General features: G+C 51.3%; 2 protein-coding genes across 2 annotated transcripts in view; one reads left to right on the top strand and one right to left on the bottom strand.

The window, feature by feature from the left end:
- The window catches only part of BAIAP2L1 (BAI1 associated protein 2 like 1), a 51,254-nt gene extending 32,978 nt beyond the window's left edge, over positions 1-18,276 (top strand). The window contains exons 7-13 of the mRNA XM_015565108.1: positions 26-193; positions 1,775-1,901; positions 3,439-3,640; positions 4,256-4,333; positions 5,280-5,466; positions 15,812-15,849; positions 16,595-18,276. Coding sequence (XP_015420594.1) covers positions 26-193; positions 1,775-1,901; positions 3,439-3,640; positions 4,256-4,333; positions 5,280-5,466; positions 15,812-15,849; positions 16,595-16,670 — 876 coding nt within the window. The 3' untranslated portion in view covers positions 16,671-18,276. The remainder of the gene's footprint in view (positions 1-25; positions 194-1,774; positions 1,902-3,438; positions 3,641-4,255; positions 4,334-5,279; positions 5,467-15,811; positions 15,850-16,594) is intronic.
- A 143-nt stretch (positions 18,277-18,419) lies between these two features.
- BRI3 (brain protein I3) overlaps positions 18,420-25,235 on the bottom strand; it is a 14,036-nt gene continuing 7,220 nt past the window's right edge. Inside the window, exons 3-4 of the mRNA XM_015565143.1 lie at positions 24,757-24,977; positions 18,420-18,834 (exon numbers count right to left, since the gene is read on the bottom strand). Of these exons, the coding sequence (XP_015420629.1) occupies positions 18,702-18,834; positions 24,757-24,977 (354 nt within the window). The 3' untranslated portion in view covers positions 18,420-18,701. The remainder of the gene's footprint in view (positions 18,835-24,756; positions 24,978-25,235) is intronic.

Consider the following 25,235-nt stretch of genomic DNA (forward strand, 5'->3'; position numbering starts at 1 on the left):
CATATTGTGTCCTTTGGATTTACAGTCGGCAGAATTACTGAATTCCAAACTGCCCAGGTGGCAGAAAACCTGCGGTGATGCCACCAAAGTGCCAGAGGAAATCATCAACATGATAGAAGAAATAAAGACCCCTAGCTCCACCCCCACGTCCTGGACGCCTCAGCCTTCGCCAGTGGTCGAGAGAAGGAGCATGGTAGGAACCCGCTACCTCCAAGATCTCAATTGCGTGTTTGCTTTTTTAAAAGATATGTTTTTATTGATTTTAGAGAGAGGAAGGGAGAGGGATCCATTGTCAGTTGCCTTCTGCACTCCCCCTAATGGGGATTGAGCCCAAAACCCAGGCATATGCCCTGACCAGGAATCGAACCGGTGACCTTAGTGCAAGGGACAATGCCCAGCCCACTGACCCACACTGGCCAGGACCAAACAATCCACCTTTCTGTGCAGGAAGTGATAACTACTGAAGGTAGGTGTTAGGTGCATGGAGATTTATGGTGCTATTCTCTCATCCCTTTGAAATCTTTCTAAAATAATTTTTTTCCCATTTCTCTCTCTGCCCTCAAAACACAATAACAACTGATGGGCTCATTTAGAAGAATGGAACTGCTTGGAAAATTAAACCGAAACACTTCCAAAACACAGTGCAAACACAGAACAAGGACTTTTTTTTTAATGGGAAAGAGGAGAAACGTGTTAGGCCACCTGAGACAAGGGAGGTACACTCCACTGCCTGCCCAGCATCACCACCGATGTCTAATGGGGATCTCACATTCAACTGGTCCAGAACCAGTGAACGGCAGTGTCGTCCTTCCAGCAGCTCAGACACGATGCGGCAACTCCTCTCTCTTGTTCGCTTATACCACTGTCAGTCCATAGGCCAACCCTAACGTTTCCATCGTCAGAGCATGTCCCAGTCCAACCCCTCAGCCCTACGCTGCTCTGACTGCAGCCCCTCAGAGAGACCGCAGCAGCCTCCTGCCCGCCTGGTCTCTCACGTGGCAGCCAGGCCGATCTGAGACACGCAGAAATGACCAAAACCTCGATAAGATTGCAGAATGTTAGGGATAAAGAGAAAATTCAGAAAACCTCTAGGGAGAGAAAAAACAGATTATTTACAAAGTAAAGAGAAACCTATGCAGACCAGATTTCTTGTTAACAAAACAAGATGTTAGAAATTAGTGGAACGGCCAGCCGGTGTTGCTCAGGGGTAGAGACTCATGAGCCAAGAGATAGCTGGTTCGATTCCCGATCAGGACACATGCCTGGGTTTTGGGCTTGATTCCCAGTAGGGAGTGTGCAGGAGACAGCTAGTCCATGATGTTTCTCTCTCAATGTTTCTCTCTTCATTCCTCTTTTTCAAAAAAATCAATAAAAACATTTTTTTAAAAAAGAAATCAATGGAGCAAAGCACTCAAAGTTCTGTGGAAAATTATTTCAGATGTAGACTCCTCTGACCGAGTAGCACGGACGAGGGAGCCTGAAATCCACAGAAGGAAAGCAGATTAGTGGTCACCAGGGGGCGAGAGTGTGGGGAGTGCCTGCTTTGTTTTGTTTTGTTTTTAAAGATAATGGTTTTGTTTTTTTGTTTTATTTTTTTAAAGACAAAAAATGGAAAAAATATATTATTTAAATAATTCAAGATGGGGTATTGCCCTTCAACTAAGGGAACTTGGGGAACTGTGGGACTTAGAGCATGTAATATGGAGCAGCCTGGAAAACTGTACTTCTGTTGCTATGTTAGACTAATAGTAAACTAATGAAGACTTTTTCACAGGCTGGGAAAGACTACGACACCCTTTCTAAGTATCCACCCAAGGTGCCCCCGGCTCCTTCAGGCAGAGTGGTCACCAGCCCTTTGATTGATATGTTTAATAACCCAGCGACTGCTGCACAGAATTCGGGTAAGGCATTTTTCTGTAAAATTCCTGTCTAAAACTTTAAAATCAATATTTTGGATAAATGCATCTTGAGGTAGCGGTGACTAAGCATGTATATGGCACATGTCCAACATGGAGGAGCTTACACCTCAGAACAAACACAGGTCTGGGTTTATGGAAAAACCAGGGGACATGTTATACATGACACCTTTTCTGACACATCCTAATTCTGTATACCGATTGCTGTTTACAGGAGCCAATATGCTATTGAAAGGTTGTTTTTGAAATAGGATATGATGTACAGAGAGCCCCCACTGTGTCCTGTGTTCAGTGGTAATTGTAATAATGTTTTTTCAGTAAAACTCTAAAGGTTCACGTAACAGAATTGTGGTTGTTGATCTCACCGACAGGCTCAGCTTGAGCTGTAACCAGAGATTCTCATCATCAGGCAGCGCCCAGGCCTCCTGGGCATGTGGTTCTGCTGCTGAAAGTCCTTAGCGCTGTTGACTGAATTGCAGGAAATTGGGACCAGTTGTTTGCGGACGTTTCGGGAGGCTTTGGTTAGACTCGGCTCTGCCTACAGTAGCCTGGCGCCCAGGCCCCTGTCTCTGGGTGACTCCCAGGGTGAAAGCCGTGGCCGCTGAGCCGTGTGCTAGAGAGACCCCGGGTTAGCGTACTGCAGCTGTTGGGGAAGAGATGAGATTTTCCGAATGGCAGCTGGGGAGATAACGGCCTGCAAGCATTTGCCTTTGAAGGAAGGACTGCAAGTTATATACCATGTACAGTTAAAATACATAATGCTGTGTGCATCCCAGTCATTCAAATGATTCTTTGATTCTTTTTGGTAAAAGGAAATAACATTGCTAATGCATTCAGCACTGCTGACGTAATCAGAGAGCGCGTGGTAAGAAGTTAGCAAAGTTTACAGAGTAATTAATAAGATTAAGGAGGAAAGCAGAGAGAGATCTTACATTGTTTTAAATAGTGGGCTAGCAAAATCTGACTGGAAAAAATACCTAAAAAGAAGAAAATCTCCTTTCCAATTTTGGTTTTGAGTGTAAATAACAGGCGGTATTTGAATTGAGACACAAAGTGCACAGCGTGCTGCTCCACGGAGTGTGGTTTGGGCTGTGGAGCCAGGCCGCCCGCAGCTGGTTCCTGGCTCTGCCCGGGCCAACCTCAGAGGCTGCGAAGGGCTCAGTTAAGGTGCTTGTCTTCACGGCAGCATTTCCAGTCTTTGGCCCAGGTCATGGGCAGTTGGGCTAGAGTTGAGGCCTCCCTCGGCCTGTGGTTCGTATTGAGAGCAGGGAAGGGAAGCATCGTTTGGTGGTGGACAGCTTGCCTGCCTCTGAGAGCCACCCCGATTGAGGCAGGAGTGCGGGGAAGCCCGGCAGGCCCTGCTTTATCCCCTCCGTCTGCAGAAGGGGCCTCCTTGCAGTCCCTTGTAGTCCTTGTCCCTCCCGCACCGGTAAGGCTGTGGCAGTAGAACACGCCTGGCTTTGTGCTGGAAGTGGCCCGATTGTTGTTCCTGGAAAAGCCATCACCACTGTGTTGTCTTCAGCTTCTTCGGAGGATCCCAGTTTACAGCGATCGGTGTCTGTTGCAACGGGACTGAACATGATGAAAAGGCAGAAAGTGAAAACCATCTTCCCGCACACGGCTGGCACCAACCAGCTTGGCTTTGCGCAGGGAGACGTCATCACGCTGCTCGTTGCTGAGGAGAGAGACGGCTGGCTCTACGGAGAGCACGACACCTCCAAAGCGTAAGTCTCGGGTGGGTGGTCCACTCAGGAGCCAGAGCCCAGCGCGGCAGAGAACTGCCGTCTCTCCTGTGAGCGGCACATGGTCCTTGTGGACATACTAGCGTTTTAGCCAGCGTTATGGTCCTAGTTTAGCTGTAGTTGTGGTTTAGTTCAGCGGTCGCCAACCTTTTGGACCTCAGACCACCAGTGGTCCTCGGTTGGCGACCGCTGGTATAGTGAACTGGAGCTGTTCTGTCCCAGCCTGTTTTCTGCATGTGTGCATGGATAGATCAGTTTGACACAAGAATAGAGCTTAGATCCTATGCGTCACCTCTGAAATAGGTTTTAAGTATTCTCTGGTTTTTTGAGAACAAAACACGTGACTTTGGATTTCTCAAGGATAATCTGCATATCAGATGTACTTTGAGACTTAGCACATAAATGGTTTTCTTTGTAGATTACGCATCTATTAAACAAAACCAGGAAGGGGCAGGGGGCATAAAGGGAATCCACATAAAAGGAACACTGTATGTGAAGCACACATGGCGTGATGGGGGGAGAGGTCCTCAGTGTGTTTATTGTTCACGTGTCCACGGCCCGCCCACAGCCAGGCCTTTCTCTCCTCTGCCCGCGCAGGAGGGGCTGGTTCCCGTCCTCGTACACGAGGCTGCTGGAAGAGAGCGCGCAGGAGGCAGTGAGTGTGCCCGCGCCCAGGTAGGACCGGCTGTGCCCACAGGGCCCAGTGACAGGGAACTCAACCTGCTGTTTCCAGGCAGATCAGAATTCTGTCTGATTTGTGGGGACTGAGCAGGAGACTGCTGCTCACACGCTTTCCTAGTGGTTTCTGTGTCCACGGGCTTTACTGACTATCTGCCGTGAAGTTTCCCAGCCCAGGCCCACCCCTCAGCCCTCTAGGGCCACTCCCAACGTCCCACCCACACTGGGTGCATCCCTCTTCTCCCTCCTTTTTTTTGTTAATCCTCATCCAAGGGTATTTTTCCATTGATTTGTAGAGAGTGAAAGGGAGGGGGAGAGACAAAGAGAAACATCAATTGGTTGCCTCCCACACAAGCCCTGACCAGGAACCAGAGATCAAGGGCCTGCAACTGAGGTATGCGCCCTTAGCTGGAATCAAACCCAGGACCCTTCAGTCTGAGGGCGGATGCCTATCCACTGAGCCAAACAAACTAGGGTCACCTTTCCCTCTTGGCCTTCCTGAGCAGCCTGCAACACTGGGGGACACCTCTGTAACGCTCCCTGCTGGGTTTCCGGACCTGGCCCTCGATTGTCCTGGCACCTCACCAGCATCCTCCCTTTCCTCACAGGCCACTCCCCCGCCCCCTGTTTAAACATAGGTGTTCCTTGGGGATCTGTCTGTCCTTAGTCCTTTTTCCTTCTCTCCTTCCTGTGCTGTGTCTACTACCATGGTTCCTATTACACCGATGGGCTTCCTTTGGCACCTCTATCCCAGTAACCCCTAAATCTGCACTCCAATCCCGATAATATCTACGATATTGTGTGTGTGTGTGTGTGTGTGAGACCTCCTCCTACCCAGTCCTTCTTTATGATGATTCTGTTGTCGTTCTGATTGTGGCTATTTTGAGTGCTGGGATCTGGTGGCAGGACCTTCTCTATCTTGTTCCCTAACTCGGGCCATTAGCCCAGCGCCCGTGAGGAGCATGAGCACCGTGGACTTGTCGGAGAAGAGCTGTGCTGCCGTCCCCATCCCCCCTCCCGATTACCTGGAGTGCTTGTCCACGCGAGCAGCTGCAGACAAGAAAGCAGATGTTCCCAAGCCCACATCCACCTTTAAAGCCCCGGCGTCCGGACCAGAAACCACGTCTCTCGTGAGTAGAGCTGTGTATAATGTCCTGTGTACCCAAATCCTAAGTGGCAGTCTCTGGGGTGTGGGGCACAGTCTTTGAGGCATGGGGGATGGTATCTGAGGTGTGGGGGCGAGTCTCTGAGGTGTGGGGGACAGTCTTTGAGGTGTGGGGGACGGTATCTGAGGTGTGGGGGACAGTCTCTGGGGTGTGTTGCGAGTCTCTGGGGTGTGGGGGCAGGACCTTCTCCTCGCTCCTCTTGGTCCCCTTCTCTGTCGCATAGCCTTTCCACCTGCTAACTCCAGTCCCTTCATTTTTATGTACCTGTAAGTGACCATTTATATACAAAGTCCCTAGTTTGCCAGACTATCTCAGGTTTTAGTCTCTCCTTGCTTTTGGTCATGGCTGCAGTCCCTGAGTCTCTTAATTACTGTTTTCTGCATTTTCTTCCATTTTCACATTGTTTTCTGAAGGAAGGTTCAAAGGTAAAAGTGGCAGCCTAGTCCCTGCGTCCTCAGGAATGTTGTGAGAAATCGTATGTGCCTTGTCTTTAATGCGGAGCCACTTGTAGAAAGTCAGCAGACAGCTGTTATTCCTTTGGCAACGGTGTCTTCTGAGTGACAGGCCGGGGTGGGCTCTGGAGGTCATGAACAGAGGACCATGTGCCAGCAGCATCCCTGCAGCCTGAAGGGGGGATCTGGGTGGCACGTGAATACCAACAGCAGAGGGCTTCTGAGGGGGTGACATCTAAGCCGACACCTGAATTGCAAGGAGCCCACCATACAGAGGTCAAGAGGAGGAGCTGCCCAGGCAGGAGTAGAAAGTTTAAAACCCTGAGGAGGCCACATCCTCGGCATCTTCGAGCAGCAGAGAAGGAAGGCGATGATTCCAGGGTTTCTTGTTCCCCTCACTTTTTTCCGCGTAGATTATATAGCAGAGGAGGAGGAGGGGAAGGAGGAGGAGGGATGGAGAACGGGAGGTGGCTTGGGAAGGTGCAGCTAGGCGGGCAGCTGGGAGCGCCCGCGTGCGCTCAGTGAAGTACCATCATCGCGGGTTGGAGTGGGCAAGTTTGGAAAAAGAAAATCTGTTCTGAAGAGCAAGAACAGGAACATGCTTTAGAAGAGCAGTAGGCATGCAGGGCCAATGCCATAGGCTCAGTGACAATTTGGGGTCAAGATTTAACTTGAAAGCAGTCAGTGTGGCTGTTTGTCCAGCACCATGCAGCTGCTCTGCTAAAGCCCAGAGAAGCGGAAGGAGCCCGGGGAAGGCGTGCCCAAGGTTGCAGGTGGCCTGGCACCCAGGCTTCCTCCCAGAAACACCCCCAAGGTGCTGCTGGTAATCCACACAGTGGGTGCTTTTTAGTTCTCTTCCAGCCAGTGTGTGGTCCTTTCTGTGATGTGTATAGAAGCCATCCCCCTGCTTCTCATGGCTGGGGGACAGGGGAGAGGGGATCTCAGCTCAGTCCCCATCACCACCACTACTGGTGGTCTTGTTCACCTGGGAATGGTGCATAAGTGGGCTTTCTGAACTGGGATCCCTCCTAAAAATGGCCATGTTTTGTGTGAGCCTTCAGATGTCTGGAACATGCCTGCCTTTTCCCAGGCTGCAGTGCCCTGTTCTGGTCCAGGAAATGCAAGGCTTTGAAAGCTCATTCAACTACATCTTTTCTAGCTTCCCTTCTTTGATAAGCTCACTGCACTGTATATTGTTTGCAGCTTTTTCATTCCAAATTACCCCAAATAGCTAACTCCAAAAACTGTTCAAAAGGAGGACACATGGCTGTTGAAAATGGAGCTATTCCATTCTGTCGGCATGGAGGGAGCTATTGCTTAAAAGGGCAAAGATATCAAATGCTATTTTATTAAAGGCCCTAGTATGTTTTAAAACAATATTCAAACTATTTGGAAATGACCTTAAGGCATTCCTAAAAATATAAAAGTTCCTTTTGCTTAGAGAAAAAAACTTTTACAGCTGCACGTCCCAAACTCAGGGTCCAGGTTGGTCCAGTGTGACCTGTGGGTCTCTAGCGCCTTCCGGTTGTGTTTGATTTTCAACTTCCTTATAGGAAAATTCAAGCAACATGAAAGTGAAAAGAATAACCCAGTGACCTAGTAATCTAATTCCAGTAGCCACTCCGTCTACCTATCTTGTATTCAGCTCTCCCCCACTCACTCCCAGATCAATTTGAAGCTAATGCCAAACCCCCTATCATTTCACCTATAAGTATCTTAAAAGTCCTTTTTAAAAAAATATGACCACAGTACCAATGGTCATATCTTTAAAAACTGACAGTAATTCCCGAGTATCATCAACCAGTCACTTCCAGTTTCTGATTGTCTCGGGAAAAATTTCACAATATATTTGTTTGAATCTGAATCTGGGTCAGCTCCATACATTATGGTTGGTCGCTGAGTCTCATGACAAGTGTTTGTCTATCTACAAATCTCCGTCTGTTGTTCCTGTAACTTATGGGTACAAGCAAGTTGTAGTCCTGCAGGTGTCTGTCCCAACCTGGGTTTTCCCAACTGCAGCTCATGGTGTCCTTGTCCACATTCCCCTTCCTCCTATATTTCCAGCCTTGATCAGAGCCTGCTGTTGTTTTGTTAGCCTGTTTTGTTTTGCTAGACCATTTCATTGGCACATGTGTCCGATTGTCCCTCTTCTTGTGCCATTAGCAGCCGTTGATGATCACCTGCTCCATTACTTTATTAAGGTCGTATGATGCCTTTTTTAAAAAATATATTTTATTGATTTTTTTTTTTTCTTACAGAGAGGAAGGAAGAGGGATAGACAGTTAGAAACATCGATCAGCTGCCTTCTGCACACCCCCTACTGGGGATGTGCCTGCAACCAAGGTACATGCCCTTGACCGGAATCAAACCTGGGACCTTTCAGTCCGCAGGCCAATGCTCTATCTACTGAGCCAAACCGGTTAGGGCTCGTATGATGCCTTTTAAGGTGAAAGAATCTTGCCCCAAAATCATTGCTGGAATTACAAATAAAAACACTGGCATTTTAGCGAATGCAGACAGTTGCCAATTTTAGAAAATGATAACATGTTTTACTTCTCAGCATTTTTACCATGTGGATAAAGGTGGATGAAGAAAGCATTGATGTAGTTCTTACTACACTGAATTAGATAAATTGAAAGATCGCATTTTTAAATACCAATAGAGTCAATGATGACATTATTTAGCATTTGGACTTCAAATGAGGCCTAACTTTATTTTTAAACCTTTTTGTTGGCTCATCCGAACAGACTGTCCATAAGGAATGCTGCCTTGGAAGGGCTGAGACTGCCCAGGAAGCTGAGGCCTGCGAACAGTGCCCACCCTGAGGTCCCTGCCCTCCTTGAGCTGCAGAGCTGGAGGCTCACAGCTTCCTCCTGAGGGCCGGGTGGGGCTGCTCGGAGGCGACCTGGTGCTGTGCGCTCACCAAGCCTCCTCTGGGTCAGTTCCCCGTGGAAGCCTCTGCCCTTCCCACCTGGACCCGTGCAGGGGTCTTCAGTTCACACTCCCTGCCTGCTCCCAGCCTTCTGTCTCCCAAAACCGCCTCTCCCTTCCACACGCCATCTCCACACCATCAGTAACCTGAAGTCTCCCACCAAAGCCCTGATGGCGTGGCAGTGAGGTCCACCCCACATTTGAGGAAGAACTGGCAGCGGTCCTTTGCACTTTCCCGTGAATCGAAGAGGAAGCACTGCCCGACCTGGTGCTGTGAGGCCAGCACTCCCTGATCCCTCGGGCAGGCCGACTCTGTCTTGCAGGCTAGAGGCCTTTTCAGTCTTTCATTTCACAGCCTGCAGTCTTTGGTTTCATTTAAAAAGAGCATTTAAAAGCCCCAGATATCTCATGAAAAAGTCCTGCTTGTGTGAGTTCCAAAGGCAACCTCAGTTGTCACTGACTTTACAGCTGTTAGAACAATGAATGTTGTTGGACTCTTAATGATTACGGAAACCTTCCACAAAAAGCGAGTTTATCACGCAAGCCAGTATAGTCGATACCGACAGTGAGGTCACATTTACAACTTGGGCAACAAAAATTACTGCAGCATCCGACTACTGTGCCCAACCAGACTTCTTTCTAAACATCAAGGCAGTTTGTGAAGGGAGGCGCCCTGGAGGGCTCTGGGTCACGTGCGGGGACCTTTGCCCTGGAGCTCATCCACTGGGCATCACTCATGGCTTAGGGTGGTCCAGGCCCTGGGCTGGGCTCTGGGGAGATGAATAGGAGTGAGGCCAGTGAACAGGTGTTTATTGTGTGTATAGAGGTGCAGGGTGAAGAGGTGACAGGAGGTGGCAGGACTCCGCTCCTGGGAAGCATCGAAGGCAGCATCTGGGAGGCAGGCGGTTGAGCCACATTCAAAGGAAGAGCTCTGACCAAACACGAGGCCTGCAGGCGTGCATTCTGGGAACTTGGGTGGCTGGGTGCTGTCTGGCGCGGTGGTCCAAGAAGCGGTAGGACAGACAGGCCAGGAGTGGAGCGCTGAGCCGGGAGCGTGGGCTGCCGCTGTCCTCCCTCCACCCGAGGGTATGCTGGAGCCGGAGGGGGGCCGGAGGCAGGCGGTCATGGGGAGAGGAGGTTCCATGCAGATGGGAGGGGGATTGACGGGTGAGAACTGACGGGCCTAGTGACTAACTCGTGTAGCCTACACAGAGAAACCAGTTTTGTTGGAACTGGGAGCAGGTCTGATTTACTCATGTTTACATATTTTGGAGGCTTTTAAAAAAAATAACATGTAATTTTGAGCTCCAGATCTTTGACATGCTAACATTATAAAGGAAAAACGTTCTTATCTGAAATTAAGGTACTCATTTAACTACTAGAAAAAAATGGTTTTGGACCAAGGTTCTGAATAATTAAAAATAATCAGGGCCCTGCAAGCATGACTGTATTCAGGAAAAACAAAGCTCTCTGTGGTTTTTTAAAGTACCTGCAATTTTAGAGACCCTCTTCCCACATTTGCTAAACAGATTGAAAGTTATCTTTCATGGGGGTATTTATATAGTTTATGATTTGTCAAACTGTTAAACATAGAAAGAAATGGCTTTATGGTGCAGTTCTGTGTAAAAAAAGTCTACTACAGATAAACTGATGGATGATGCCACTCTTGAGACAGTTAAGGATGAACTCCTGCGTTAACCTTTATCCATCCCCTGCTACCCTAAGTCAGCAAACCTATGTTTGAATATTTTTTACACCTGCCTGGCAGTCACAGCTGCAGGTTGTGGCTGAAGAGACAATTCCAAGTTTGTAAAAATTAAAATGTTTAATCATTATACCGTATTTAAAATACTTTTGAAAGTAACACTTTTTCTGCTTATAAAAATAACCCAGAGAATTTCTGTTTGGGTAGAAATTTTGGGAAACATACACTAAGTATTGAAAAGAAAATTTTAGTTATCTATAATCAGATAACTACTGTTAACGTTTCATTCTATTTCCTGTGAGATGGACATAGGTAAGTATGTTAAGATAGAGTAGATGTTTCTCCCCAGCGTCCATACACAGTGGATCCTAGCACTGCCCTGGCCCCGGCGAGTTGCTGGCCTGGGACCCAAATGTTGCCCCGGTGCTGGCCTGTGGATGGCGCCTCCATACCCCTCCTGCCCTCAGTGCCTCCTGGGCATTGGCCACTTTCTAACGTCCCAGGAGGCATTGTGGGGCCTTGTTAAGGCCCAGAAAGGTGAGAGCGGCTTTCTGAGGTCCCAGAGCAGATTGGGAATCGCAGTTCTGACCATTGTCTCCCATCAGAACACTGTTGGTGAGACAAGTACCATGTACTGTTGATGAGGTGCTGACAAGCTGCTGTATTATTTTTCTGATCTGGGGGGTGTTGGAAACTCCATTTAACAGCAGTCACAAGAAAAGAGAAAGTCAGCCAAAGCTGGAGGGCTTGAGGCACTGCTGGCCGTGATTCCAGGACGGTCACTGTTCCTAATGTCAGACCGAGTGCGTCTGACCTTGGAATGGAGAGGGCAATGGTCCAGAAGCGAGCAGAGGGCGTGTCACAGGTGCACAGCGAAGTTAAAGGACTGGCTCATGTGTCTGTCACTAGCGTCTCTGAAGTGATACTCGATGATCCTGTGCAAACTGCAGAAGAGTACAAACGAAACTCTGTCTCCAACACACACCCTCACGTTGCGTCTGCCATACCCTTCAGCCAGTTAGACCGCCTCCCCCCGGGGCGGCAGTGCCAGGAACTCAGCTGGGGGCGGGCAGAGAACCAGTTCTGCTCCACCGTGACCTTGTGACCTCGGAGAGGTGGGACTATCTGGCTTTAACAGCCTCTTGGCAACAGCAGGAAGCACAGGCTCCAATCTTCGTGTGTCCGAGCAGAAAAGACGCGAAGTGCTTCTTCAGTACATTAAACTGGAGACTTACAGAGCAGACAAATATTCCAGAACTGCACTGCCCAGAAGAGTAGCCACAGGGCCCGGGGCAGTGGAGCCCCGGAGAATGGGCGGTGCAGCTAAGGAATGGGATTTCCTACTTTAAATTTGTTCACTTTTAATCTGGTCATATATGGCTCGTGGCCACTATGCTGGGCAGTCAGGCACAGGTCGCACAGAACAGACCGTGTTCCAGTTAAAAACCTAAGAGCATGGTGCTCGGGAAGTGCATACCATGGCTGGCCCCTGCCCGGGCCCTGAGGGCGGCGGGGACACGGTCCTGGACTTTTGTATGAAAACTTCTTGCGCCCAACTGGACTGGTTGTTATCTTTCCTAAACCAGATGCGTACCCACTGCTGCTGATGGGGAAAGTATGTTCTCTGTCAGCCAAAGGCTGGGTCCATGGGAGCAGGCACAGCATTGCTCTACGTAGTTTCTATAGAGGCAGCCGTCATTACTGTCAGTTACTGTCGAGTTTTGTTTAAACACCAGGACATGTAGGCTAAGTCCACTGCACACCCGATACCGTGGGTGGGACGTTCCTGCACCACGAACCTAGACAGCTGCCCTGTGAGCTGAGGGGCAAGGGCGTGGCTGTGGGGCTGAAGCAAGTGTGTGTTCCCTACTGTAGTGGCAGCCGTTTAAATAATCAGATAACGAGACTCTAAAAGGCTGTTGAACAACTAGGCCTGCCTTCGCTTCAAAGCGCACGTTTGCTGACCCAAAAGGGCCTGTGCAGGCCCTGCCAGCCGCCTTGTTTGCTACCTTCCACTCCACGAAGTGGGCACCTTGGTTTCAGAAAGAGCCTGTGACTCCAGGTAGTTGCCTTTTCCCCTGGCCAGGCTTCCGGGTCCCCAGTTTAGGAATAGGGGGGTTGAACTAGGTTGGAGGTTGTGAACTGGGAAGTAAGTCCAGCCACAGCCGAGGACTGGCATGTGCTGTAACATTTAGCACAGGGTCAGGTGTGGCAGGTGACGGCTCACCTCCCGCTGGCCTCAGAGATGAAGGGAGGCTGTTGCCAGGGAGCAGGACAGAGAGGGCAGGCTCCAAAGATGCCCTCAGGGTGTCTCTCACCACCAGCCCTGCCTTTCACTGCCTCACCCTGCTTGGGGGGCCACAGATCCCTTGCCCGGAGTTCTGCCTTCCATCTGGGAAACGGGCTGTGCTGGTGGCCTGAGCTGACCAAGATCACTTGTAAGCTCGGACCAACTGGTCCCGACCTTCAAGGCAGGTGGGCCTGTTAGGGACTTTCCAGCAGAAATCTAGGTGGGATGGATGCCATGTGAGTCAGCAGGTGCCCACTCCAGGTGGACTTGGGTTTGGGAAATCAGGATGTACCCCACTCTGCCGATTCCTGCTTGGCCATGGTCAGCTGGTGGGGGTTGTCTTGCTGTGCAGTCACAAGGCCTTGCCTGTCCTTGTGTCCCCTGGACAGCCACTCCACCCCCTCATGACATGCCTGACCTGTCGGCATCTGGTTTCGTGCCTTGGTAATTTGTCGAGTGCACTCTGGACCAGCACCATGCCGGTTGCCAAGAAGGGACACAGAACACGCCACAGGCTGTGCCTACAAGGCCAGGGGAGCCGGCCCAGCCCGAGGGACAGAGTCTTGCTTTGGAAGTCCGAGGGGAAGCATGAGACAGGACGCACACCACCGCCTCAGAGGACACGCCCTGCACAGGAGCAGTTCTGCCCATTGACTGTGGGACCTCGAACGGTTTAGGTCCACAGAGCTGGTCTGAGCTCACGCCGTGTGTCTGCACTATGCATGTCCTGAGGGGACAGGAACAAGGAGGCAGCACCTAGGCTTGCAGGCGCCATGCAGGACCGCTCAGTTCCAGGGCAGGGGCACCAGGAGAGGCCTGCAGAGACCTCGGTGTTGCTCAGGACAAGGCACATTTGCCTGGTGACACAGGGGCGGGAGGGTGCAGAGGCCAGGAGACCCCAAACCCCACTGCTCGGCCTCAGCGAGCCAGTGGAGGGACACGCTCAGATGGGCGTTGTGGGGCAGCAGGCAGGACAGACACCCCTCCGGGGCTCCAGCGTCAACCAGTAAGAGGGATGGGTTGTGCTCAGGTGAGGTGGGGAGGTTCTGCAGACCCTCGGGATCTAGCGTGAGCTCTCCTCACTGGAGGAGTGAGGGCAGTGCCATGGCCGGCCTGGAGGTGCCTTTCCACTGGAGGTGCAGGGGGAAGGGGAGAGGGGCAGGTCTGGGACAGTGTAGACTTGGTAGATGTTAAAGGGGAAACCTTTGAAACGGTCCTATTTTTATGGCAGACATTGAGGAATACCACATGAAGAAAAGTGCACAGTGACTTTTCACAAAGCAGCAGATGTAGGCAGCACCAGAACCAGACCATGACCCGGCGCTCGATGGTTTCCAGCTGTTGTCTTAGGTCATCGTGCCCTCCTCCTTAGCACAAGTTGTCGCCTTTCTTCCCAGGACGGACTGTGCTACTTCTCTTCCTCTCTGATGTTGTGGCACCAGGTGACACAAGGCGCTAAACTCGTCCGAAGCTCCCGGGGGCAGAGGCCCTCTGAACAAGCCTTGAGGGTTTGCCTTGAGGACCCTTGGGCTGCTCCCAGGTGGGGTATTTCCGGTTCAGGGCAGAACCCTCAGGCGTGATACCCAAGGAAGAATGACCCAGTCCCACCCTGAGGAAAGGCAGGAGGCTGTGGTTTCCAGTGTGTCACCTGGAGGCCAAGCCTGGGGATTCTGGTTTAGCAGGAAGTGCACTTCCCAGGCCAAGAGGACTCGGCTGCCCTTCCTCCTGACCTCAGGGACCTTTTCACGTGGGACCCTGTACCTCCGTTCTGGGCTTCCTGTTTGGCAGTGTTGGAGCACTCGCGCGACATGCGTCCTGGTGTATTTTTATCTCTAAATCACAGAATGTGAGCACGGCACCAGGAGTGCTTGCTCTGGGGCCTGCGTGCCCTGTGGGAAGAACCCATGTAAGCCCTGCTAGGATGTGCTTCAGTGAGAAGAGAGCCAGGACTCTGCCTCCTGGTGCTGGGGCCACCATCAGGATGAGCTGGCTGGTCCCGAGGTTCAAGGTTAAGATGTGGGTCCTCAGAGGCCCAGAGACAGCAGGCGCAGGTCTGAACCCGTGTCCCTAACCTCTGCCTTGAGAGTCAGTAGGTCCAAAACCCGGTAGAGGCCTCCCAAGGAGCCCTGGTGTGGGCTTGGGCAAGGCATGACCTTCAAACCCCAGCTGGCGGGCAGCGGGACATGACGTGCGAGGAGCTGTAGTCAGTGTTCAGAGGCCTGTGCCCTGACCACGGGGAGCCTGGGAGCTTTTAGTCAGGTCTGGTCTGTCAGCCCCTGTCAGACAATGGCACACTGCCCTCTCCTGGGCAGCATCTGAGTAACAGGTGCTCAGAGCAGTGCTTTCCTAGAGCAGGCGGAGCAGGTTCAAAGCGGATTCTTAGCCTGTAAGCTTTAGGGAAGGAAGGAAAGGAGGCCCCTGGCCCCACTGGGAGACCCTAAGTCCCTGGGACCTGCAGGCTCTGAAGACAAAGACAGTGTTTACACGTCCTTCTCTTCCCTTTGTGCAACTTCCTGCAAGATCTCTGGGGAGCACTGGGCACCAGTCTGTGGGCACCAAAACCCATTTCATTTTCATGCAGTTTTCCCATGGCTTCATTCAGGACTGGGCTCCCAAAAAGCCACCTGCACTCCCAACTTTTGCACCTGAAACAGGCTGTGGGCAAGGAGCCACAGGCCTATTCTCCCTGAGTGTGAGATGGCCCAACACAGTGCAGGTCCCTCACTATCTTTTAAAATGTTCTGTTCTTCCTGTTATTCTTTGAAGTGAATTTACACAGCTAGACAGTCCCAAATGAATTGAGACTCCGGGGCACCTTTAAACATTCGTAGCTTTCAACAGTCCCTTGTGTTTTAGATGCCTTTACCTTTAGGTCTTATTTAAAATGTCTCATTTCATGAGCCTTCCATAAACTTCTCTATCTTCCCACAGAATAACACAAACGGGACTGCCAAACTTCCTTTCCTCAGGTACGTGAACTCCCAAAGCCCTTTTGAGCGGCACGCTGCCCTCCCTGTTGGCGAGTGGCCTGTAGTGTCCTGGAGAGGGCCTTGCCCTGTGCACAGCCCAGGAGGCCCGATCCTGAAAACAGCCTCACGCCTGTGGGGTCAAGAGAATGCAGCCACCTTGCTCTCATCACAGTCCTGGGACGCATCTGCCCAGATGCAGAAGAGTGGTCTCCTGATGACCTGCTGTCCTTGGCAACACAGTAATCCAGGCCTAGTCTTAGGTGGCTGTCCCACCCGACCCCCTTCCAGAGGACTGCAGAGCGCTGGGCTCTCCTGTAACTTCAGGTAGTTCTGGAAGAGGTGGACCGGGGAGCTGCCACAGTAAACTTTTCATATCAGAAAAACGCTCCCCGGGATTTCCATCTGGCATATAACTCTACAGAGCAGAGCAACCGTTTGTATTTAGTTCATTTAAAACCATGTTCCCTGCCCGGTGTTGCCGAGTGTTTACAGCATCGGCCGATGCACCGAAGGGTCTCGGGTTCAATTTCTGGTTAAGGGCACATACCTGGGTTGCAGGCTCAATCCTGGCCTGTTCGGGGGGGTGTGCAGAGGCAACTAATCAATGTGTCTCATATCGATATTTCACTCCCACTCTCTCTAAAAATCAATGGTGGGGGGAGGGGGGATCATCAGGTGAGCATTAACCAAAAAAATAAAATTCCCATCTTAAGGTATTTCCGCACGTTTTTTCTTTCCCCCACAGTGGAGAAAACCCCTTCGCTACTGTGAAACTCCGACCAACAGTGACAAACGATCGGTCAGCACCAATCATTCGATGAAAAGATGGCCAAAGACTTCTCCTGGATCTTCTTCTGTTCTCACATGTACAAAGTCATAGGTGTGGTGCATCCTGTACTGTCATGATGCTTCACCGGAGGGTGCCTGATTTTAAACGTATTCTACTTTAGCAAATCAATGCATTTTCTCAATTTCACAGTTGGGTTTGCACATTTCTGTCTTAAAGAAGATAAATTAGTTGAGTGACCAATTCAATCACTGAAAGTATTTTCTTCCTATTTTGTTCAAAGAGCAGTAAATTTGGTTCTAATCCTTACTGTATCATTTTTTAAATATTCTATGATTATTTTTGAAATAGCCAGAATAAGGGATAGTCTGTGCTTTCAGGACTGGCTTTCTGTACCTGCATGCAGCGGAGACCACATTTGTATTTTATAAAGTACCTGCTCTTACGTAGCACTGTAATGTTTACTCAAAGGAGAATCTTAAGCAATATAAATTATGAAAATATTATATAAATTTTAACTTTTAACTTAAAATTTTTAAATTTTTGTTTAGTCAAATGCAGAGCTACCCAAGATGGAGAAACCCCAACCTTCCCGTGATTAGGCCCAGCTGTAGAGTGCTGAGGTATTTTGCCTGTCCCCATCACAGCCATGGTACTTAGTACTTGAATGCCCCAGAACTTCTTGATTTGGGCTCTGAGGCACCAATGAAAACCTACCAGGCCAGGCTGCATGTGGGCCTGGCCAGAGGACTCTTGCTAATAAGCTAGTTGACCAAAGCGCTTCTGTCACTAATTTCCTCTGACACTTTCCCATCAGGTACTGACGCACAAACAGTGCTCAGAGCCAGGAGGACCTCTGGGAGTGGGGGCTGGGAGGAGCTGCCCTCTAGCCGAGACCCACTGTCATGCACTAGGAATCTGGGCTGTTCCAGGAGGGAGTTCGTCGCTGGCTGTCAGGGATTAGGCCCTATGTTGGAGGAGTGGAGAACCGTGGTTAAATGTCACACCCAGGCCATTCACTGTGTGGGCAGGGAAGGAGGCCTTGTTGCTCATACAGCTCCTTTGATCTTCCCATAAATATTATCGTTTTCTATAAGCTTGAAATTGGCCAAAGTCAACTGCAGGTAAAACCAGTGTGAGTGCGTGACACTTCAGGTTCATAGTCCTATCCTCCTCCTCCTCCTTGATCAGCCAGTGGGGAGCTAATGACACGGGAACGTGAGGGCTCCCCAGGACTGAGTCAGGGGAAGTGCAGGTGTCAAGCAGCACCTGTCCTGAAAGAAGACGCGCCAGCCAAGAAACCAGTCAGTGAAGTGGCCCACTCTCCTCTCACCAATTAGGTAAGAGTAGGGTCCGCAGAAGCCCATTGTTTCTAGAGATGTGAGAAGGAGTGGGGGCATCAGCCTCCACTCTGCGGTCCTCTGGCTTTGTTTCAGCAATACATAGGCCTGGGGTTACCAGGTGCAATTCACAGGCCTGCTGGACTCACCCAGCCCGTATCCACCTTCACAGAGTGAACGACAGTGTCACCTGCCTCACACAGGATGGGAGGGCTTGCCTTGTCCTTGGCACTGAGGGGCATGCTCTGGAAATGTCAAGGTATTCTGTTTCATTATAAAATAAAAACGTGAAAACAAGAACACTTTCTTGAGCTATAAATGCCTATCAAGAAAAATAACAGGATTGAACAGTGTTGAAGCTGGGTGGTGGGTACGTAATTTTAGTCTCTATTTCATGTTTGAAGTTTTCCAAACAAAAGCAAACACTGAATAAGAACCAGGTAAACAATGGTATGAATCTTATTTATTTAAAACAATTTCTCACCTTCTCAAATTGAAGACTGCAAAAAATAAAAGTGCTTTTCTGAATTGTCGTTAACCCTGGGAGCAGTGTTGCCGCGTGTCCACACTCCGTGACTGTGCCCTGAACCCAGCTCGCACATGCCAAATCTATCCCACCTCCCTTACAAAACAGTCCTGAAGCTTAATCAAATAAAGCTACTGTACACGACATATACATTAGAAAAAGACAGCTGGATGAAGGAAAGCCAGGTGTGCTGTTCCCTTTAGGTAAAGTTTGCTCCACAGTTGGGACATCTTCGCTTCCTCAAGGCAAAACAGCAGATGAACCCAAAGGGGAAAAAGACGATGGCCAATAAGATGCCCAGGAAGGTGAAGGAGTCCTCCAGAACCCCGACTCTGTGGGGAGAGAGAAGGGAGGAAGGGGGCTCGGGTTAGGGCCCTCGGCCCGATGTTCCACCAGACCTTTGGCGTGTCAGTGACAGGGTCTGCAAAGGCAGTCTTCACCTGCCTTCAGCAACCAGCCATATCGGCCTGGAGATCCGCCAACGCGTCTGCCATGTTCGGAGGGAAGGCAAACTGCTGCTGTCGACCACTACCCAGACCATGTGAAGAAAGGGGAAATTACTTGAAAGCTATCATCACTTAATTATAAAGGCAACGTTCAGTTGCCATGTAATCTGCCATATTTCCTTTTACAGAAGAACAAGAAACAAATGCTAGTTTCTATAAAATTTCCTACATCTCTGAAAACACAAGACCAAGAAAACCCAATCATTTGAGTACTTTTTCCCAGTATTGAAAAGTTTTCTAGTCCCTAGAGCAGTGGTTCTCAACCTTCCAAATGCCGCGACCCTTTAATACAGTTCATGTTGTGACCCTCAATTTCATTGTTACAAATTGAACATAATTAAAGCATAGTGATTAATCACAAAAACAATATGTAATTATATCTGTGTTTTCCGACCGTCTCAGGTGACCCCTGTGAAAGGGTCATTCGACCCCCAGGTTGAGAACCGCTGCCCTAGAGGGAAATGCCACAAATAAGGATAGAGTTCAAAATTTTGTCTGATTTTTCTATTTTTGCCGGGAGGACAGGCAGCAGATTTTTAGTGAAAGACTGAAATCAGCCATGTTCATACAATGTCTGAAAGGTCACTTGAGAAGTTTCATCTCAAAGCTTCAGGGAAAAAAGTCACATTTACCTTTCAGTGCACAATCTATAATACCGAAGACACCTGGGGACATCACCGAGATCAGGTGCCAGTGAGTATAGGTCAGAGACCTGGACTCACCACCCAGATTGAAGGGTCCTTTTCAAAGGCCCCCAAAGTGGGAAGCAAGAGCTGTGTGTTCAGCTCCACCTTTAGTCCTTAGGCTACTTCTGGAAAGTTCTGGACACAGTTGAAATTAAAATGAGAACTACGCCGAAACCGGTTTGGCTCAATGGATAGAGCATCGGCCTGCGGACTGAAAGGTCCCAGGTTCGATTCCGGTCAAGGGCATGTACCTGGGTTTCGGGCACGAACCCACTAGGGGATGTGCAGGAGGCAGCTGGTTGATGTTTCTCTCTCATCGATGTTTCTAACTATCTCTCTCCCTTCCTCTCTGTGGAAAATCAATAAAATATATTTATAAAAAAAATAAAATGAGAACTACAATAGCCAGCTCAGCCCAAATGAGAAATGTTTCACTCCCACCAGACAGACCTGGGAGCCAGAAAAAGCCAACAGGGACCAGCTGCTCCTTGGAGGCCGGGGTGCCTGCAGCCCTGACCACCTTGCTGTGAGCTGAGGGCAACTGCGGGCGGGGAGGGCCTGACACTCCTCCCACTGCTTTGATACCTTTGCACCCATTCCGATCTCCCATGCCGCTGCATGGCCATCCCAGCTTCCTTGGTCTTTCTGAAGCCACTGTCTATCCACTTCTAGCCCCATCGTCAGCAAATATTGCTGAGGATCCCTATGCCCACAACATTCAGCTCCTTATTTTGCCACCTTTTGCATGAAGGAGGAGGGAGGTTCAGCTTAATAAAAGAGTAAAGAAGTATCAAAGTGAAATGCCAAAACAGGGCTTCCTCCTCAAAATGCCAGAGCTGCTGCTACTGCTGCAGCCCCTTCTCAGGAAGTCACGAGCCCATGTGATGGCTGCTACCCATCACAGCTGCAGGAGGACCATGCAGCAGCACTCCCCGCCCCCACCAGCCCAGCAGAGGAGGCTCCCTGCTCCATTAAGAGTTATGAAAAAATATACCAGAATAAGAGGAAGTCTGGTTTTCAACAGCTTAAAGAAAAAGTCACACTCAATGTCCCCCTCCCTCCCTCCTACCCACTCAGGAGGGAAGGGCCTAAAACATCTACAATGGACACAATACATTCTAGAAGTATTTCCCAAATGCACTCATCCTGAAACACTAGTCCCCCCATAAGCTCTGCAGAAAAGGAAGCGGGGGGGGGGGGGGGGGGGGTTGGTCAAACTGCCCATTTTCCCCACCTGGAGTCACAACGTGCATTAGTTTAGAAAAGGATCTGAGAATTCCCACAGGAAAGAGACCCATTTATCTTCGTTTCACTCAGTTTCCCAGACTCATGGGTGCCACCCTTTCTGTGTGTGCTGACCAGCTGGACTAGAGCACAGGCAAGGCCAGGTCTAAGGGACAGCGACCAGCAGGCCCGAATGTGTGTGGCAGGCACCACTTCTTGCATTCTCAGTACTACAAAGGTCAGTCCTCAGCCCTCCCCGGGGCTGTTCAGGGCCCTCCCAGAGCACATGTCAGGACAGGTGGGTAAGATCCAGCTGAAGAGCACCTGAGGCCCTGCTGCCTAAGTAGGGAGTGGGGGCTTCAGGAAGGCCCTGGGTCACCAGCTGTTTCCCTAACATAGGTGGATGTATAGGCTGCCCCAGGCCGGGAGCACACCTGCTCTGTCCACAGTCATGGCCAACAGTTCCTACAACTACTGGTGCTAATCAAGCCACTTCCAGGGCAGCAGAGGTGGCCTTCGGGCCTTGGACCACTCGGAGCTCTGGCACCAAACCAGCTCCACCATCCAGGGCCTCCCCACTTCTGTGCCCTGGGCAGTTAGTGCCCCGACTCCGGCAGCCCTTCCTCCTCATCCCCCCTCACTGACTGCATAGCACAGGGTGGCTCAAGAAAGCATCCAGCCCTGGGAGCAACCCCCAACCAGCCCTCACAGGACAGCCTCAGGGAGGACTTCCTCCAGGTCATCCAAGGCCTGGAGCCTGGGGGGTAGGAGGCAGATGCCCCAAAGCACCCAGTCAGCTCCCTTCAGAGACCAGGTCCCATCTCTACGCTCAGCAGTAGGAGGCACATCTGCCTCTCAGGGGCACAGAGCTACCGGCCACTCCAGGGCAGTTATGCATAAGCCTGATGACCAGGCCTCTGAACAAAGTGTAGGCCAGAATAGGGGCCTGGGAGTCATCCACCATCCCCAACCCCCAACCCGAGGATGTCCAGGCACAGTCACCTCCTCAAGGTTCTGTCACAGGCCCCCTCCTCTCATGAGCTGCCCGCACTCCACCTTGTCACCCCATGCCGTGTCACACACTTAAGCCCTGCCTCTACCTCCCAGAACTCTCCCAGGGTCACCAGTAGTGCCCATGCTGACCACCCATGCCACATCCTGGACTGATACTATTCCTTGAGCCTGTCTTGGCTTCCATGACACCACTTGTTCCTGGATTTCCTCCTACCCCTCTGGGCACCCTCAAAGCTAAATACCCAATGATACCTATCCAGTGTCAGTGGGGGGCCCAGTGCCAGCCAGGCCCTGCGCCGACTGCTTGTGCCTACTGCTTGCGTCCCATTCCAGGCTTTGACCCCTGCTGCTCAGGGCCTTCTCAACAGGCTCCCCCACCACAGCCAAGGTGAACTCAGCCAGGCCCAGATCCCAGACCACATGCTGCCGCCTCATCCTGCATCGAGGGGCAGCTGTATCCCCACGGGAAGACTAGTTCAGAGGCCACAGCAGGGGTGAAATGAGGAGTATGTGCTGAAGTCAAAAGAAATATTCATGTAGTCGGCTAAAAAGGGAGGGTGGAGTCTGGCTGCTTAAGGAAAGGCTGGACGATGACAAAATGACAAGTGACAGACCTCTTACACCAGACCTCACTCAGAGGGAATCGCAGCCGTGTGACTTCAGCGAATTCCTGCCAAGCTGCCAGGGAGGGACAGGGACAGAGCTTGGCGGGCTGGATGGAAAGGGAGGCAGCAGGGCGGTCACTGAGAAGCGGCCTGTCTCCCAACCCCATGACTCCAGACACACAGTGGCTGCACTGGACTGCGCCCAGGGGAAACCTCTCCTCTCCCCGGAGAGGACCCGCCCCAGGGCCCCTATACCCACCCCCCAAACCACAGTGGCGCTTCCCCAGAAAGTGCCCAGGCCTCTCCCTCCTTAGTGCTGCCCAGCTCTCTTGCCCAGCCTCAGTCCACTGGCCAGCCACGCCCACACCACACACCACTGCAAAGGCAGAGGACTAAGGGGCCTCCCCCTCTCTAGCAGGAAGGGCAGGGACACTCTCATGTGAGGAACCCAAGTTCAGGGAAGAACCCTTACTGCTGGCATCTGTTCTCACCCCACAGACGGGAGGGCCCACAGGAGGCCATGCCTTGGGGGGAGTCAGTGTTTGGTCCCAACTCAATCCCCCAAACTTGTTCTCAGAGCACTCATTCCTCCTCATTGCCTGCCACCCACCACCCAGAGGCGGGAAGATAGTGATCCCAAGGAAGAAGCCTGGCTCCAAATGCAGGCGCCTCTGCCCTCAGCCCCACAGAAGACTATCCCGAGAGAGCAGAGAACACAGCCCAAACTGAGTCCAGATTCCGAATGACTGGGGGCCATGGGGCAGAAGCCACAGGCCTCCGAAATGACACAGCTCCCAATCTAGGGAAGGTGGGTATTGGGAAATGCTCCCCACCTGGCAGCAGCCCAGCCAGCCCTGGAGACATGTCAGCCTTGGCTCCCAGCCTCCACTGGCCACAGGGGCCTTGGTGCTGGTGTCCACTCCTCTCAACTCAGGGACTTGGACCTACAAGAGCCTCACAGACCGTCCATCCCATCAGATATCCCCACTTTGCAGATGGGGAAATATGCCCAGGGGGTAGCTGCCAGGGCCAGGTTCTGATCCCAGCTCCTTTGGCAGGCTGGGCACTCCTAGGAAGTGGCATTCATGGCAGGGAGACACTGAAATCCCAGCCAGATTCCTCTGCTGCAGGCACCTTCCTGATCCTCCTTGAATTTGCCAGCCTGACACTCCACAAACCCCAACAGCTCTGACGCCCCCTAGAGCGCCGCACGGGGAGAGGGGCCCTCAGGAGGAGGCCCTTGTCTGCCCTCCTCTCCTTCCCCCTTCACATTCTCCAAAGGCCTACCTTTCACCAGCTGTGTCAGAAGAGACACCCTTTCGGGGTTTGCAAATGGGGTATCCTGGCGCAAGCTCCAGGGGCTCTCCCCTGCCCACAGCCTCCTCTTTAGGCACATGGTTGGCTCTGGTCGGCCAGTCTTTTGCCCCCATTTCTGTCATGCCTCCCTCTTCCAGAGCCCTAGCTGCCCCCTGTGACTCTGAACTCGTTAACTTCCCTTTGACTCCACTCTGGGCCTTCTAGATGCACTTTTGAAATTAAGTGTAAGTGTAAACCAGGGTTTCTCAATCCCATCTCAGAAATTTGAACTTCCTCCTCCCAGTCAGGAAAAATGGTCCGTGCCAAGTCCATGTTTTCTAAACTGTCCAAGCACTTGAATCCACCAAGGGCAGGGACCCAGTCTTGATCTGAATTTGAATCCCGAGGACCCACACAAAAAAGCATCTGGGGCCACATATAAACAAACAGTCATTAGAAGACTTGTGGAGGCCCCAGTTCAAGGATACGGAGAATTGCTCCTGCTGGGAGAACCATGGGTTTCCACTACCCGGCTCACAGCTGCAGCTCTCCTGGCTTCTAGGACCTCCAGCTTCCACAACACATGGACCATCCGAGTCAGGGCTCCCCTGCCCACACACTTCAAACAGCCCCTTCCCTGAAAAGGAAGTCTTCCACCACCTTCAGGAGAACCAGGGATGTGAGACTGTCAGTCCAACTAATATTTCTGCATCCCATTCACTTAGGGCTCAACTCTCCAAGAAACAGAGCCCACCCCAGTTGCCCTATGAAAACAGGTTCCACCCAGGATAACTGAGCCCATGCTTGCCCATCACAGCTTGTCCCAAATCCAGACCGACCCACCTCAACGAGCCTGCCTTTATGAGGCTCTGGCTATGTGTGTTCCGAGGCTTGGGGGGGCCAGCCCCAGACCTGTGACATACCTGCAGACTGGGCAGCCGCCAACGACAACGATGGAATTGGCAGGGTACCGGGTGACATTTCGACTGTGGATGTTGTAGACCCTGGGGTGGTGGGTAGGTATCCCTGTGGACAGGAAGGCACATGAGAAGCCGGCAGGGAGAACTGCTCTGCCCTTCCTCCCCCGCCACAAAAAACGCTCCTTTCCAAAATCAAGACAACAGCTGCCTTCACTAAGTGCCTCCTAGGGCTTTATTAGGTGCTAAAGTGCAGACAGAGCCTCGTTAATAAAGTTAATTTGAAACTGGGTTGTGATGCTTCCTGAGACGGGCGGGCCTCGGGCGCGCAACCCCCCAGGTGTGCTGAGGGCGCTCGGGCAGCGCCCAGACGCCAGGGCCCCACAGCAGCTTCCTGGTGCGGGAGATGCCCCCAACCCTTCCTCATGGGCTGCCTGACCCGAGGGCCCCGCGTTCCCGAAACTGCGCGCCGGTCCCTGGCCCCG

Source organism: Myotis davidii, unplaced genomic scaffold (genome assembly GCF_000327345.1).
Source record: "Myotis davidii unplaced genomic scaffold, ASM32734v1 scaffold399, whole genome shotgun sequence".
Classification (NCBI taxonomy): domain Eukaryota; kingdom Metazoa; phylum Chordata; class Mammalia; order Chiroptera; family Vespertilionidae; genus Myotis; species Myotis davidii.